Raw genomic sequence first — 12,991 nt, forward strand, 5'->3', positions numbered from 1 at the left:
CTTGTATATTTCCAAATACTGGGTCAGATAAGATTTTCACTTGTTTCTCAATAAAGTCTGTGATGTCACTGAATGTTGCTCTTCGTTTGTACTTTTCTTGCAGTTTACATGCTACAGTTCTCCATTTATCTCTGAACTTGTAAGGCAACTTCTTTACAATGGTTAGCATATTGGCAGGCATATTTAGCTCACGCAAATAGTCCACTCCTTCCATGGCAGTAGAACAGCTTCTAAGGAAAAGACTGTAATCTTGGAGTGACTTGAGGTCTTCTGTCTTAATTGGCAACCATGTAAGAGCTTTTCCATATATGCAGATGCAACTTGATGTTCGTTTCCAAAATGCTCCCTTAGTAGAGCTTTAGCTTTAACATAGCCCCTGTCTGGAGCAATATGTTGACAGCTTTTCACCAGTTCTTTTGCGTGATCCCTGGTGTACTGCTCCAGAAAATACAGTCGATCACTGTAATCGTCCGTATTTCTCTCCACACCATTCTCAAAAGCTTTAATGAATGGATGATAGTTCAATGGGTTTCCATCAAAAATTGGTATTTCTTTCTTTGGTAATGATGAGAGGCATTGCTGTCGAATCAAGAGCGTTATTATTTCATTCTGCTTTCTCATAAGTCCCAGCACATTGTTGTTACGTTCATCTCTTGACTCTGATTCTGCATTCAAAGGGCTTCTGTATTGAGTCTGTTCATTATTGTTGTGATTCTCTGAATATTGTCTGGGTTCATAGTCAATATATAGAGGTAGAGATTCCCTTTTAGGTCTTGTTCCTTGTTCCAAAGGATCTTGTTTAGTATCTCTTTGTTTTATTGATGGTTGTGGAATAAAGGAATTTGCATCAATATTAAGAACCATTCGTTTTGATGTTTCCTTTTCCAAGTAAGAATCCATTCCATCAGAGTATTTAGTTGACTTCCTTGAACTTGTGACACTTTGAGATCGTAACACATTCAATTTAGCCACATGTGCTGCAATGTCTTCATCCATTTTAAGTTTCTCCTTCTTCCTCTTCAGATGTTCCTCTTGTTCCTCCAGTTCATGTTTTTCCTTTAGCAGCTTCTGTCTTGCCATTAACGCTGCCAGGTCAGCCTCTGCTTTCAGACGAGCAGATGAAGTAGAAGAAACAACAGACCTTCTCCAAGAAACGGAAGTTTTATTTAAGGCATTTGACACACTGTCATATGGTTTAATGTCGTCTTGCATGTCCTCTGTACTGAGCAGTGATGCAGGGATGTTTATTTGTGGACCATCCTCTCTTAGATATTGAAGCATTTCTTCATCTTTTACAGCTGGAACTGATTGAAGCAAATGGAGGCTTCCATTTTGCAAGTCTTCAGACCCACTCAGCCATCTTTCAACATCTTCTTTAAATGCATTAGTTTATGTCATGATGCTGTCAAACCACTCATTTTGTCCATTTTGCTCATCCTCCATGAGTAAAGGCATCAAAACATCATGTGAGGCAATAGCAGTTACACAAAATTGATGTAATTTCTTGAAACCTGATTGGACGTGTGAAACATTTTTGTCTTCATAAGTGATTTCATTTCTGGTATAAGTGATTTCATTTTATTCACTGCTATTTTTCGTTCATGTTGAAGCTTTTCGATTTTATTTGCCAACGCCTTGGCCGTTGGTTTAATCAGTCTTTTATCACGCTCCATTTTAATCAGACCTTCAGTCATTCATTTCATTCAGTGTTTGTTCATTTCAAAACACGCAGCATTAGCGTGATTTTGGCACATTTCATTCTTTAGCCACCTTTGGATATTGTCTTCATGGAATCAAAATAAACTTTATCCAAATAATCTCCATATATGGAACAAAAACAGCGGGGCGGCAACTTCACCAGTAGAGCGCATTCACGCGTCACAGCATTGCGTCACTCAGCATAAAGTCACTCAGCACCGGAATGTTTTGCGCAGAAACAACTGCTCCTTCAGAGCCACGAGCCAGACGATTGCTCCCAGTCTTCAAACTTTTGAACCGCCATGCTTCCACAGGCACAGCTTCCATGCGCGTTCACCGGTGGTCTTACCTGGCTGTAGTTCACTTCGATAGCAGCTCCTCCTTAACTGTTTGACAGCCAGCGCCTACCTCCTGTCATGGTTTGAGTTTGTTGTGTCTCGGTTTTAGTTCTTGTCCTGTCTTGTTTGGTTCTGTTTCCTGTTTTATTTTGTAAGGTCCTGTCTTGTCTTGTTTCTTGAGTTTTACTTCCTTTGGTCCCCATCTGCCCTGATCGTGTCCACCTGTGTCTTGTCTGCCCTGTCTGTATTTAAGTCTTGTCTCTGCCTTCCTCCTGTGGTGGTCCATTAGTTTAGTCATGGTGTTTTTTGGCTTCCTTGTCTTCATGCCATGGTCCATGTTTTTGCCACGCTCATGTTTCCATGTCCCTCGCCACGCCATAGTAAGTTTTTGTTTGTTCTGTAATCCTGCTCTGCAGCGCTTTTTGTTCATTAAACCCTCTAGTCCCTGAACCGTGTGCCTCCGCCTCTGCATCTGGGTCCTACCGGCTCTCGAGCCACCCCCGCATCGTGACACCCCCACTTTCTCCGATGTCCGTCCGTGTAACTGAATCCTCCTTTTACTCCAAATCTCAGCTCCGTTGCTCAATCACAAAATATCCATGTTTATATTGGCTAGGGGCCTGTTTCAGAAAGGAGGTTCAACCAACTCTGAGGTTAAACTTGAACTCTGAGTTAGTCATTCGGGAGATTAACAACTCTGAGTTTTCTGTTTCAGAGAAGCTGATCGGAGTTAGGTCAATCAATTCTGAGTGGACTGATTCGGAGTTAAGGGTGCGCACCGCGTCTATAAGAAGCCATTATCAATGGAGCGCAGATATCACGAGTCACCATGGCAACAGTAGAAAAAAAGAGGTCTGCGTATTTTTTGCCAGCTGAACTTGACGTGCTGCTGCAGAGTTACAGTGAATATGAGCACATATTCCAGAAGAAAAGCAACACCGCTGCATCTGCAAAACAGAGACAGTTAGCGTGGGAAAACATAGCTGCTCAAGTTAATGCCTAAGTTTGCATTTAAATCATTGTTATAAAATATTGGCTGTAATAACTTTTTAAATAGTGTAAGGTGTGAAATACTTACTTACTTTTGAAGTGTTATTCCTGGTGTAATTGCATGAAATGCTGCATAATGTACAGAACCAATCTGGGGGAAAATGCATTTAACGTCGGTAATGTTTAGAGGACTTTTTTGTTAACCTTCCCCTCTTGCAAACGTTGGTCAGTTTAATATTAATACATGAAATTGTGTTTTTAAAAGTGAACTTTTGTCTACCCTTGTATTGATCAAGTGGTAAAGGTTTATATGGGATTAAGAAAGTAAGCAGTGCTAGCAAATTGTGTTTCCAAAAAGTAATTGTTACATTAATCTAATTCAATGTCCCTGATTTCATTTTCATGTAGATGCAATCCTGCAGGAATTAAAAGAACATGGCAGCAGCTAAAAATGAAGTATAAAAACATAATTCAATCAGGTCAAATTTGAGCATGTCATGGATGTAGCCTTTGTTGACAATATTTGACATATGAAACATCTACATAGCAATACATATCTAATGTTGTTTTCATTGTATATATGTAATTGACTGCAACGAAAAACGGTAACGCTCAAACAAAAACGTATGGGGAAATGACAAGAAATCGAGTCTAGGTCTCAAAATCCTCGTACGACGTAAATGTAATTCTCTATGAATTAATGCAGCCTCCTCGCCATTCTAGTCACTTAGACCGTCTCTGTGTGACAGGAATGTGGGCAATGAAGTTTAAAGCGAAAAATACCGCTTCGTCTTTAAAAAGGGGAGGGGACCGGCAGAAACCTTGAGTTTAGAGAATAAAACCTGCTCCCGACCAGGTTAGGTTCACAGCATAAGTAACCATGGACACTGACTCCGAGTAGAAGTTACCTCTCTTTCAGAAACGGGTTTGACTTACTCTGCTTTCTCTGGTTTAACAAACCTGCCATTCTGAAATGGAAAACCCAGGGTTTCCCTGATTTCAGGGTTAACATACTCAGAGTTTACACTTAACCTCCTTTCTGAAACAGGCCCCAGTTTTTTGTTGACAAAAAATGTAGTGACTAAACCAAACAGTCGCTGAGAGGCTGAAGCTGGGTGGGTCCGGGTTTTGAATGACGCGCTCAAAAACCATAGAGCATAACGAAGTTTGTATTTTTGTAGTTTTTAATAATGGAAAATGAAGGTAATTAAATCCACTTGTAATATTGTGATCAAAAAATAGCAAAAAACAAGGAATCAAGGGAAAAGCACAAAAGCGTATAAAGCGCCTAAAGCATATGAAGCGGTCAACAAAAAATATGGCAACCCAGCTCACCCCCCTTCCATCTTACACAGGGAAAAAACCACAGGTGAGTTATAGTCAATTAATGTCACCGCCCACAACCATGTGACCCACCAGCTGATTACCTACACAATAACCTATAATCAAAAAACAAATCTATATTCATTCAACATAAGAAAGACCACACTTAATTCATGGCATCTACAGTTAATGTTGATTATTTATTTATTTGTAAATAAAGTTGTTATATTTTGTATGATGACATTCTTCTGGTGTTTTTGTTACAGTCAATCTAGTAGCCAAAACAATTTACTTTTTATGTTTTGCTCCTCGAGGTACCCCTAGACGCGAAAGGGGGCGTAACATAAATTGGCCTTGAGACACAACCCTCAATTTAACACAGTAGAATTGAAGAGGGAGGAAAAATGTCATTAAAAGTAATCATGGGGAAGAAATAATTTTTTATTAAAAAGACAAGAAACAAAAGAGGAAGATGAGGAAAATGAAAAAGTAAAAAAACAAAAAAAAACAAAGGAAACTTAAGGTGTAAAGGTACCTAAGTTGTGTTGTGTTTTGTACTTTTGTTTTACTTTAGTTTTGACAGGTTTCTTGCAGTTATTGTTATAATGAAAATAGGAAAAGGAGAGAGTGATGTAAACATGAAGTAACCTCACATCAAGTGTCTGAAGCCATCAAGATGCTCAGTGATAACAAATCATGAGGTTACATAGCGGCTGGGTAGCTCGGTTGGTAAGGTGGGAAGCTACCATGCAGGAAACCAGGCTTCGATTCCCGGAGGGGAATGAGCAATGGTACTGGGGGCAATTACCATATCAATGGCGAGCAGTTAACATCACCCAGTGAGGGTCCTTAGGCAAGACCCTTAACGCTACTGCCTCCCGAGCGCGGTTTCGGCTGCAGCTCACCGCTTCCCAAGGGGATGGGTCAAATGCGGAGAAAGAATTTCCCTTTGTGGGATAAAATACAGTGTATTAAAAAAAAAAAACATTACCAATGAGCATCTTAAATATGCCAGCCTGAAGATTTTTCCACTGCTTACCATTGGTTTTACTGTCTGTATTGATGGTGCCTGTGATTAAAAACAAGACAGGCAAGTTTGACCTTGTTGACAATTATCGTCCTATAGCATTAGCCAGTGTCCTCTCACAGGATTTAGAAAGAATTCTATCTCAAACAATTCATGATTTTATCTTCTGTGCTGATAATCAGTTTGACTTTACAGCTCAATATGGGGCAGACGTTTGCTTTTTTGTGTTAAAGGAAATTAATAATAAGTACAGACAAGTCAAAGTCAAGTCAAAGTAAACTTTATTGTCAATCTCTACAATGTTTTCACATGCATAGAAATTTAAATTCCATTTCTGATCAGTCTAAATGGGTAATCAACTTCAAATTGCAGAAAAAAAAAAACAAATAAACAAACAAGGTGACTATAAAGTCACTGAAAATAAAGTGAATAAAAATGAGAAAAAATAAAATGACTGTATTGTAGTCCTTCATTGTTATGACACCGGAGGACAGGTGGAAGGTGCAGTTGGTGCTGATGAGGTAGATGACGTGTCTATGTCGAAGTTCAGCAGAGCAGGGGGGCAACAGGGCAAAAAGAGGGGAGTGGGGGCAGGGCTGGGAGAGAGTTCAGCTTCCTGACAGCCTGGAGGAGAAAACTGTCTCTGAGTCTGCTGGTCCTGGCCTGAAGACGACGCAGTCTCCTCCCAGATGGCAGCAGACTGAAGGAGCTGTGGGGTCATCTGCAATGCAGAGAGCATTCTGGGTGAGGCGGGTGCAGCACATGTCATGGAGGGAGGGGAGGGGGGGCACCCATGATCCTATCAGCCGCCCTCACGATGCGTTGGAGGGACTTCCTGCAGGACGTGTTGCAGGCGTGGTGCAGCGGTAGGGCGGTCGACCCATGATCATAAAATTGCAGGTTCGATTCCCGCCTTGCACGCCCATGTGTCGAAGTGTCCTTGGGTGGGGTTCAAGACACTGAACCCCACCTTGCCTCTGGTGGGAGGTTGGCGACAGTGTTCGGCAGCGGAGCCGCTGCCAGTATGGGAATGTGTGTGTGAATGGGTGAATGGGACAGTGACTGTAAAGCACTTTGGGCCTTCGTAAGAAGGTAGAAAGCGCTATATAAGTATACACCATTTACCATTTACTTAGTTGTTGCATCCAACAGATCAGTGCTTGGATGCAAAACAACTTTGCCCAGCTAAACTCATTGACATTGTCTTTGGTCCACAGATAAAAAGAGAAGGTGTTACTCTCTGTCTCTTAAACCCTTAAATCAAGTCAGAAATCTAGGGGTAATCATGGACTCTGACCTGAACTTTAACAGCTATATCAAGTCAGTAACATCAGCGGCATTTTACCATCTGAAAAACATTGCCAAAATCAAAAACATAGTGTCAAAGTCCGTTCTGAATTCATGCATTTGTCTCCAGTAGGTTAGACTACTGTAACGGCCTGCTCACCGGCCTCTCCAAACGATTTGTAAAACAGCTTCAGTACATCCAGAATGCTGCTGCTGGAGTCCTGACCAGAACCAGGAAGTACCATCACATCAGTCCTGTGCTCAGGTCTCTGCACTGGCTCCCTGTAGCTCAAAGAAATGACTTGAAAGCAGCTGCTGGTTTCCATGTCTCTCCATGGCCTATGTCCATGTTAGTGCCATACGAACCATCTGGGACTCTGAGGACCTCAGGGACCGGCGTCTTGCCGGTGCCCAGAGTCAGAACTAAACAAGGGAATCAGCATTTCAGTCTAATGCAGCTAAAAGCTGGAACAGTCTCCCTGAGGTTGTGAGACAGTAGAGACAGGCCTCCACTGTGTTAAGGTTCAAATCTAGACTCAAAACATTCCTGTTTAGCCGTCTATATAACTGAAGGGTCATTTTTGGACACCTCTTTTTATGTTCTTTTCTCTTTCCTTTTTTTTAAAGGCCATTTTATAATGATTATGTATGTTTTTAATCTTTGCACTGTCATGTATTGTGATTTGAATGTATTGTCCTGTTTTGTGAAGCACTTTGAATTACTTTATGTACGAATTGTGCTACACAAATAACTTGCTTTGCCTTAAAGATTTTATTAAAACAGCCACAGTGGTGCAGCGCCAGCAGTTTGTTGGTGCAAGAATTGATTCTCTCCAAGCTTTGTTGAGACATTAATCCCTTTTTTTATTTATTGTCTTAATGCTTCTAATAACAAAATCATCTTTAATCTCGCCAATGCAAGCATCAGATGTCAGAACTCTGTCTCCCCCTCTGGTCACCATCTGCAGAGTTTTAACCATACTTCCTGGATGCTAATAAACCTGCAACATTTGGATGTAGCCGTCTTCCTGTTATTGTGACAAAACACTTCGCCAAACATGGATCCAGCACCGGAAGTTCCTAGCCCAACGAACCTGGCGGGGTTTGCTACTATTTTACTACTGGAGCTCAGTCGCCAGCTTCATCGTCTAACTTCTGCAATCGAAGCCATCGTGTCACGGCTAGAAAGCATCCCACCTCTCAACAACACATCTGCCGTGACTCCTCCAGGTGATCAGTCATCAATGGCCAGAGATGCAATGGTTGCTCATGCACCGGGACTGAGAACAGCACCCATACAAATTCAACGGGGACCTCGAGCAATATGTGGGCTTCCTTCCAATGTGATCTCTTTCTGTGCCAGCAATTTAGCCTCTATCCCACAGAGGAGGCTAAAGTGTCTCTGGTGTGCGATCTCCTGACCGGAGAAGCGTGAGAGTGGATAGCTGTGCTCTGGACTGGAGGTGCATTACCTTCCACTAACATGCTGCACTCACCCAGCAACTTCAGGAGGTGTTTAAACCACCCCGCGGAAGGTCCTGCTGAGCTTCTGGACTACTCTGCCAGTTACCCTATGCTTTAAAAACTGCGTGGTGGAAACTAAAGCTGTATTTTCCTCTGGGGTGGCTGAGATTTTCATTAACCTGGCTTTTGCCCACTCTCATGATGTCCCTTCGCTCACCTGCAACACTTGGGGGGGCAGTCACTGCCCAAGATGGACGGTCCCTGGGGTTAGGCCAGACCTGGCTCCTGACTCAGGACATCACAGTCGTTTCATCGGCTCACCATCACAAGTCTCTCCGCCTCTTCGCCATTGTCCTGTCATCCTTGGCTGGAGAGGCACGATCCGACTATAAACTGGTCAGAGCACAAACTCACATTCACCTCCGCTCATTGCTGTCAGATGGCAATGAAGTCTGAAAGCTGTGCTTCATCTTGGTTGATTGCAGCCACTACGCTTGCAGAGATCATCGCGACAGGGGAGGGGTTGCCGGTTCATGAGGACATGCTAGAGGCCTTCAACAAGCAGCGCGCCACACAGCTCAGACAGACAGCTCAGACAGACAGACAGATTTGCTTTATTGTCAATACAAGTGTACAAAAATGAACTGTAATAAGGAATGTCTGAAATTTGTGTGTCAGACCGTGCCCCCCAATTCACTTTATTGTGTGGCGCGAGATGTGCAAGGGTCTGGGCATCAATGTGAGTCTCACCTCTGGCCACCACCCTCAGCCCAATGGACAAGTGGAGCACCTGAACCAGGAGATCCCTCCGTTCCTCCGCACGTACTGTAGTCAACATTAAGAGGACTGGAGTCGGTTCAATCAATTCAAATATTTTTATATAGCCCAATATTTACAACTATAGTCATCTGAATGGGCTTCATGCCGGTGATTGTATAATAAACATGAATCATGAAGAACATACAGTCATATAATTTAAATGATTGCTAAACTAAACCAAACAGACTAAACTAGACTGGACATTTCTGCCTTCGCGGTAAGGAAAAACTCAGAGGAAAAAGAAACGGATTCCGGGAAAAACAAAGAAACCTCAAGGGTGTCCACATAAAGGAGGGAGCCTCCCCCAGGACTGACAGGCGATTACCAGAACTCTTAGAGAGAATTAGCGTATCTAACTCTGCAACTACCATATTTCACGACCATAGGGCACACCGGATGATAGGGTCTCAGTCACAGGGGATTTTTCCGTCTTTGACACATACAAAAGGCGCACCGGGTGTTAAGACGCGGGCACGTTAACACCAATCACTGTTGAAGCCCGGTGGAGGGCCACCCGATGGCGTGACGTCAGCACGCCCCCCTTGATGGTGGATGGCGATGCAACCCATCTTGTCAGGGCGATCCTAGACTGCCGGCGCCGAGGCAGTCATCTTCAAATCAGGTGGAATTGGAGGGGGTTGGCCCAGAGGAACGCTACTCAGTAGCTGCTGACGACATCCTTGACCACTCCCTGATCAGTAACTTCCACTGACGTCACCTGGACAGACCAGCGCCCCGACCTCGACCTTGGAGGGCCCCTCGCTTCTGGAGACACATGTAGGAGGGGGCTCTGTCAGAAGTCAGAAATCTGTCTCCCCATCTGGTCCCCAGCGAGAACCATCCACAGAGTTCTAACATTTCCTGGATTTTGCAGACCTGACTGTCATTCAATCAACCACAGTCTGCTTAATCTCTGCACTGAGCTGAGATCAGTTAGGAGTATTATTGGTGCCGCTCTGCCTTCCTTACCGAGCTTTATATCTGGACCTGATCTTGTGTTTCCTGACCCAGTTCGCTTGCCGCCTGCCCCGGCTTTTGACCATCCTGTCTCTCCTCAGAGGAATTTATGCCTTTCATTGACTCCTGTCTGCCCGACCCTGATTTAGCTTTGTGGACTTTTAGCTGAGCTAATAAACCTGCTGCATTTGGATCCAGCCTGTTCGTACTTTATTTGTAAAAGACAGAACATACAAATGAAATCAAAGAAATCATAATGTACAATAGCTCAAGAATGTATTTGTATAATGGAGCAGAAAAGGATAAGAAAAGCTCACTTCAATACTTAGTGATGTAACCCTGGCTGGCTATAAAGGAGGCCGGTGGTCTCCTGTAGGTTTTCAGCACACTGCAGCTGCTACTTTGACCCATTCTTCCATTCAGTTCAGCATCTCTGCAACACTGTGTGTACCAACATCATCCACCAAATCAGCCATTTTTTTCAAGAAAGTATTTAGTGTTTCAGTAATAACCTTCATCTGAATGATCGCCACACAGAGCTATTTTATCCTTCAACCTCCTTTGGTTGTTTCTCATGTCCCACATGATGCTTTCCATCTTCTCAGAGTGCAGCAGGTCGTCTCTGTTCATCCATCCCAGAGCTGCCATCATTTCCTCCATCACGTTCAACACTGGCTCCAGCAGGATCAGACGGCGGGTCTGCAGCTCTGCCACACTTCCCACTCCACACAGCAGCTCCAGTTGATGGACAGCTCTTCTAGTTTTACTCTGAAAGTCTGCAACAGTTGATCGCGTCACAGACAAGGTTTGCAGTTTGAGCCCAGCTTCATGAATCCTCCTGTTGGCCTCTTGGATGTCGGTCTGAGCTTGAGAGATGAGTCCCTCATAGTGGGACACTTGGTTGGAGTAGGACATTATCTGAGATTCACACCTCCCTACCTCACTGCGAGCTCGGTCTACCTGCTCAGAGGCTGAGTCTAGATCCTTCTGACCAACAATAGTCATGACTGCCCCTGAAAAAGAGACACTAATCAGACTGAAACTCTTAATATTAAAGTTTCTGTTGGTGGATGTTGTTCAGTGGATTTACTTACCAGGAATCCATCCCACAATTGGAATGAACATTATGGCAACTCCAACATTTCTCATTCTCTCTGCTTCATCTCTTTTCCGTCTCATGTCGTACAGAGTTGTTTCTGCAGACTGCAGGTTGTCTTTCTCAGTCTTCAGAGCTTCATTGTAACTCTGCAAAGAAGACCTGTGAGAGAGCAGCTGGAGTCTCAAGTCTCCTAGTTCACCTTCTCTCCTCTTCTTCTGTTCTTCCAAAGAACTTTGCTCTGCAGTCAGACTCTCAGTCTCCTCATCGAGGTGCTGCAGTTCTCCAACAGCTATCTGCTCTGACTCTTCCAGGTGCTGCTTCATGTTCTTGATCTCTTGTCTTATGTCATCAAATGTCTGACATCCAGGAAGAACAATGTCAGAGTTTGTACTGAGGAGCATCTCTGACAGGTCGTTGAGCGATTGGAGACCTCTCAGCAGAGGTCCTGACTCCCTCAGAGCCAGGCTGCTCAGGTCTGTGTGCCGTGTCTCCACAGAGTTCAGACTGCAGAGAAGAAGAGAACAGGAAGTCCAACACAGGCCAAAAGACTGAAAAACAAGCAAAAGGATAGACTAAAAATGATCTTTTACCTATTTAAGTTGGAAAAATAAACAAATCTTGTAATCAGTAAATAAAGCTTTAGTGTAAAGACCAATGACAACAATTGAGCTGAGTGCGTTCTGGCCTTGGCTCTCCCAAACATGTCCACTTCTACAGAGCGTGAAAGGTGGCTGTAATTTGGAGGACGGCCCTCTGCTGCCTCCTGAGAAGTCACCCTGCGCTCCCCTCCAGTCGGCCACTCCAGATGTTTTTGTGTGTATTGTGCTTTTGTGTTAAAATTTTGTATTTTTTTTCCTGTGTATGAACACAGTATGCAGTGTGGTGATGCACACTACCACCAATAAGCGTATCCCCTTCTTGTTAACCCATCTACTCCCACACTGAGCAAAGGCCAGATGCTCTGCATTCAGCCCTGAACTGTTTGCATATTTATGTTGTCTGTCTGATCTTCTTTGTGTTGAACTGAAACATAATTTCATGTGCCCGTTAAAGCTGTGCCTATGACAAAAACACGAATCTAGACCCGTGAAATAAAATCAACATGAAACAGCCAAATATAAAGTAGCCAAAGCTTTTCAGCTAAAGATCAGCTTGAACAGCTTTTACATTCAAATCAAATCTGTATTGTTCCGTAAAGAAGCCTCTCAAAGTTTGTGAAGCTCTAGTTTAAATGAGGTTTTTTACCTGGCATGGTGAAGCATCTGTGACGGGTCAAGGATCACAGGTGTTTCTTGAAAGCATTTGATGATACACGTCGTGGTACACGTCCCAAAGGCCATGCTGAAGCTTTAAAACAAAGGTCACAGTTCAAACCCAGAAATAAATACACAGGGAAAGAATCCCCACAGTTCAATCTTACTTGAGCCTGATGACTTGATCGGTCCTCCTCCTTCTGTGTCTCTGCTTAAACATTTCAAATGAATCAGTGAGGAAAAACCTGTCAGTCTGTGCTTAAAGAAAGCTCATCTGCTTCCTAAGCTAAACTGGCTGCAGTTCATTGAGTCATGGGGACGTTTTCTAAAGCCACAACCACTTTATTTAGAATTCAACTGTAAACATTCTTCTCCTGTTTCTGCAGTTTCATGTTTACAGTCACTACAGAACAGTTTTTCCTCTTTTCATGTAGACCACATTTATTCAGACGTGAGACACACAATGTGTTTCAATGACAGCTTAGAGGAAATTATGAGAGAGAAGAAAAAATGTCTGTAAACATGTTCCAAGAGAAACTCTTTCTTCTTGTTCAGATCATGCAAAGTAAAAGGTTTGAACCCCAAAGCGAGCTGTCTTACCTGAACCTTTCCTGGAGCCGCTCTGCTCTGTAAGCTTCTGCAACGCCGGTCTGTCCTCAGCCAGAACACCGAGGCGGTCCTCTGATTTAAGGGAAATGGGTCTGGGAGGGGTCTGTATTCTGGACATGTTTTTCCC

At 43.4% G+C, this 12,991-nt stretch overlaps 1 protein-coding gene across 1 annotated transcript; it reads right to left on the reverse strand.

Annotated features, from left to right (window-relative positions):
• Nucleotides 1–8,988: 8,988 nt before the first annotated feature.
• On the reverse strand, nucleotides 8,989–12,982 carry LOC105357245. The gene is made up of 5 exons (XM_020714739.2): nucleotides 12,856–12,982; nucleotides 12,423–12,463; nucleotides 12,248–12,349; nucleotides 10,998–11,506; nucleotides 8,989–10,916 (listed from the first exon to the last, which is right to left on the reverse strand). Exons 3-5 carry the CDS (start codon nucleotides 12,340–12,342, stop codon nucleotides 10,405–10,407), a joined length of 1,116 nt encoding a protein of 371 aa, XP_020570398.1. The 5' UTR covers nucleotides 12,343–12,349; nucleotides 12,423–12,463; nucleotides 12,856–12,982; the 3' UTR covers nucleotides 8,989–10,404.
• Between the last annotated feature and the right edge of the window lie 9 nt (nucleotides 12,983–12,991).

Source organism: Oryzias latipes, chromosome 24, assembly GCF_002234675.1.
Source record: "Oryzias latipes chromosome 24, ASM223467v1".
NCBI lineage: Eukaryota > Metazoa > Chordata > Actinopteri > Beloniformes > Adrianichthyidae > Oryzias > Oryzias latipes.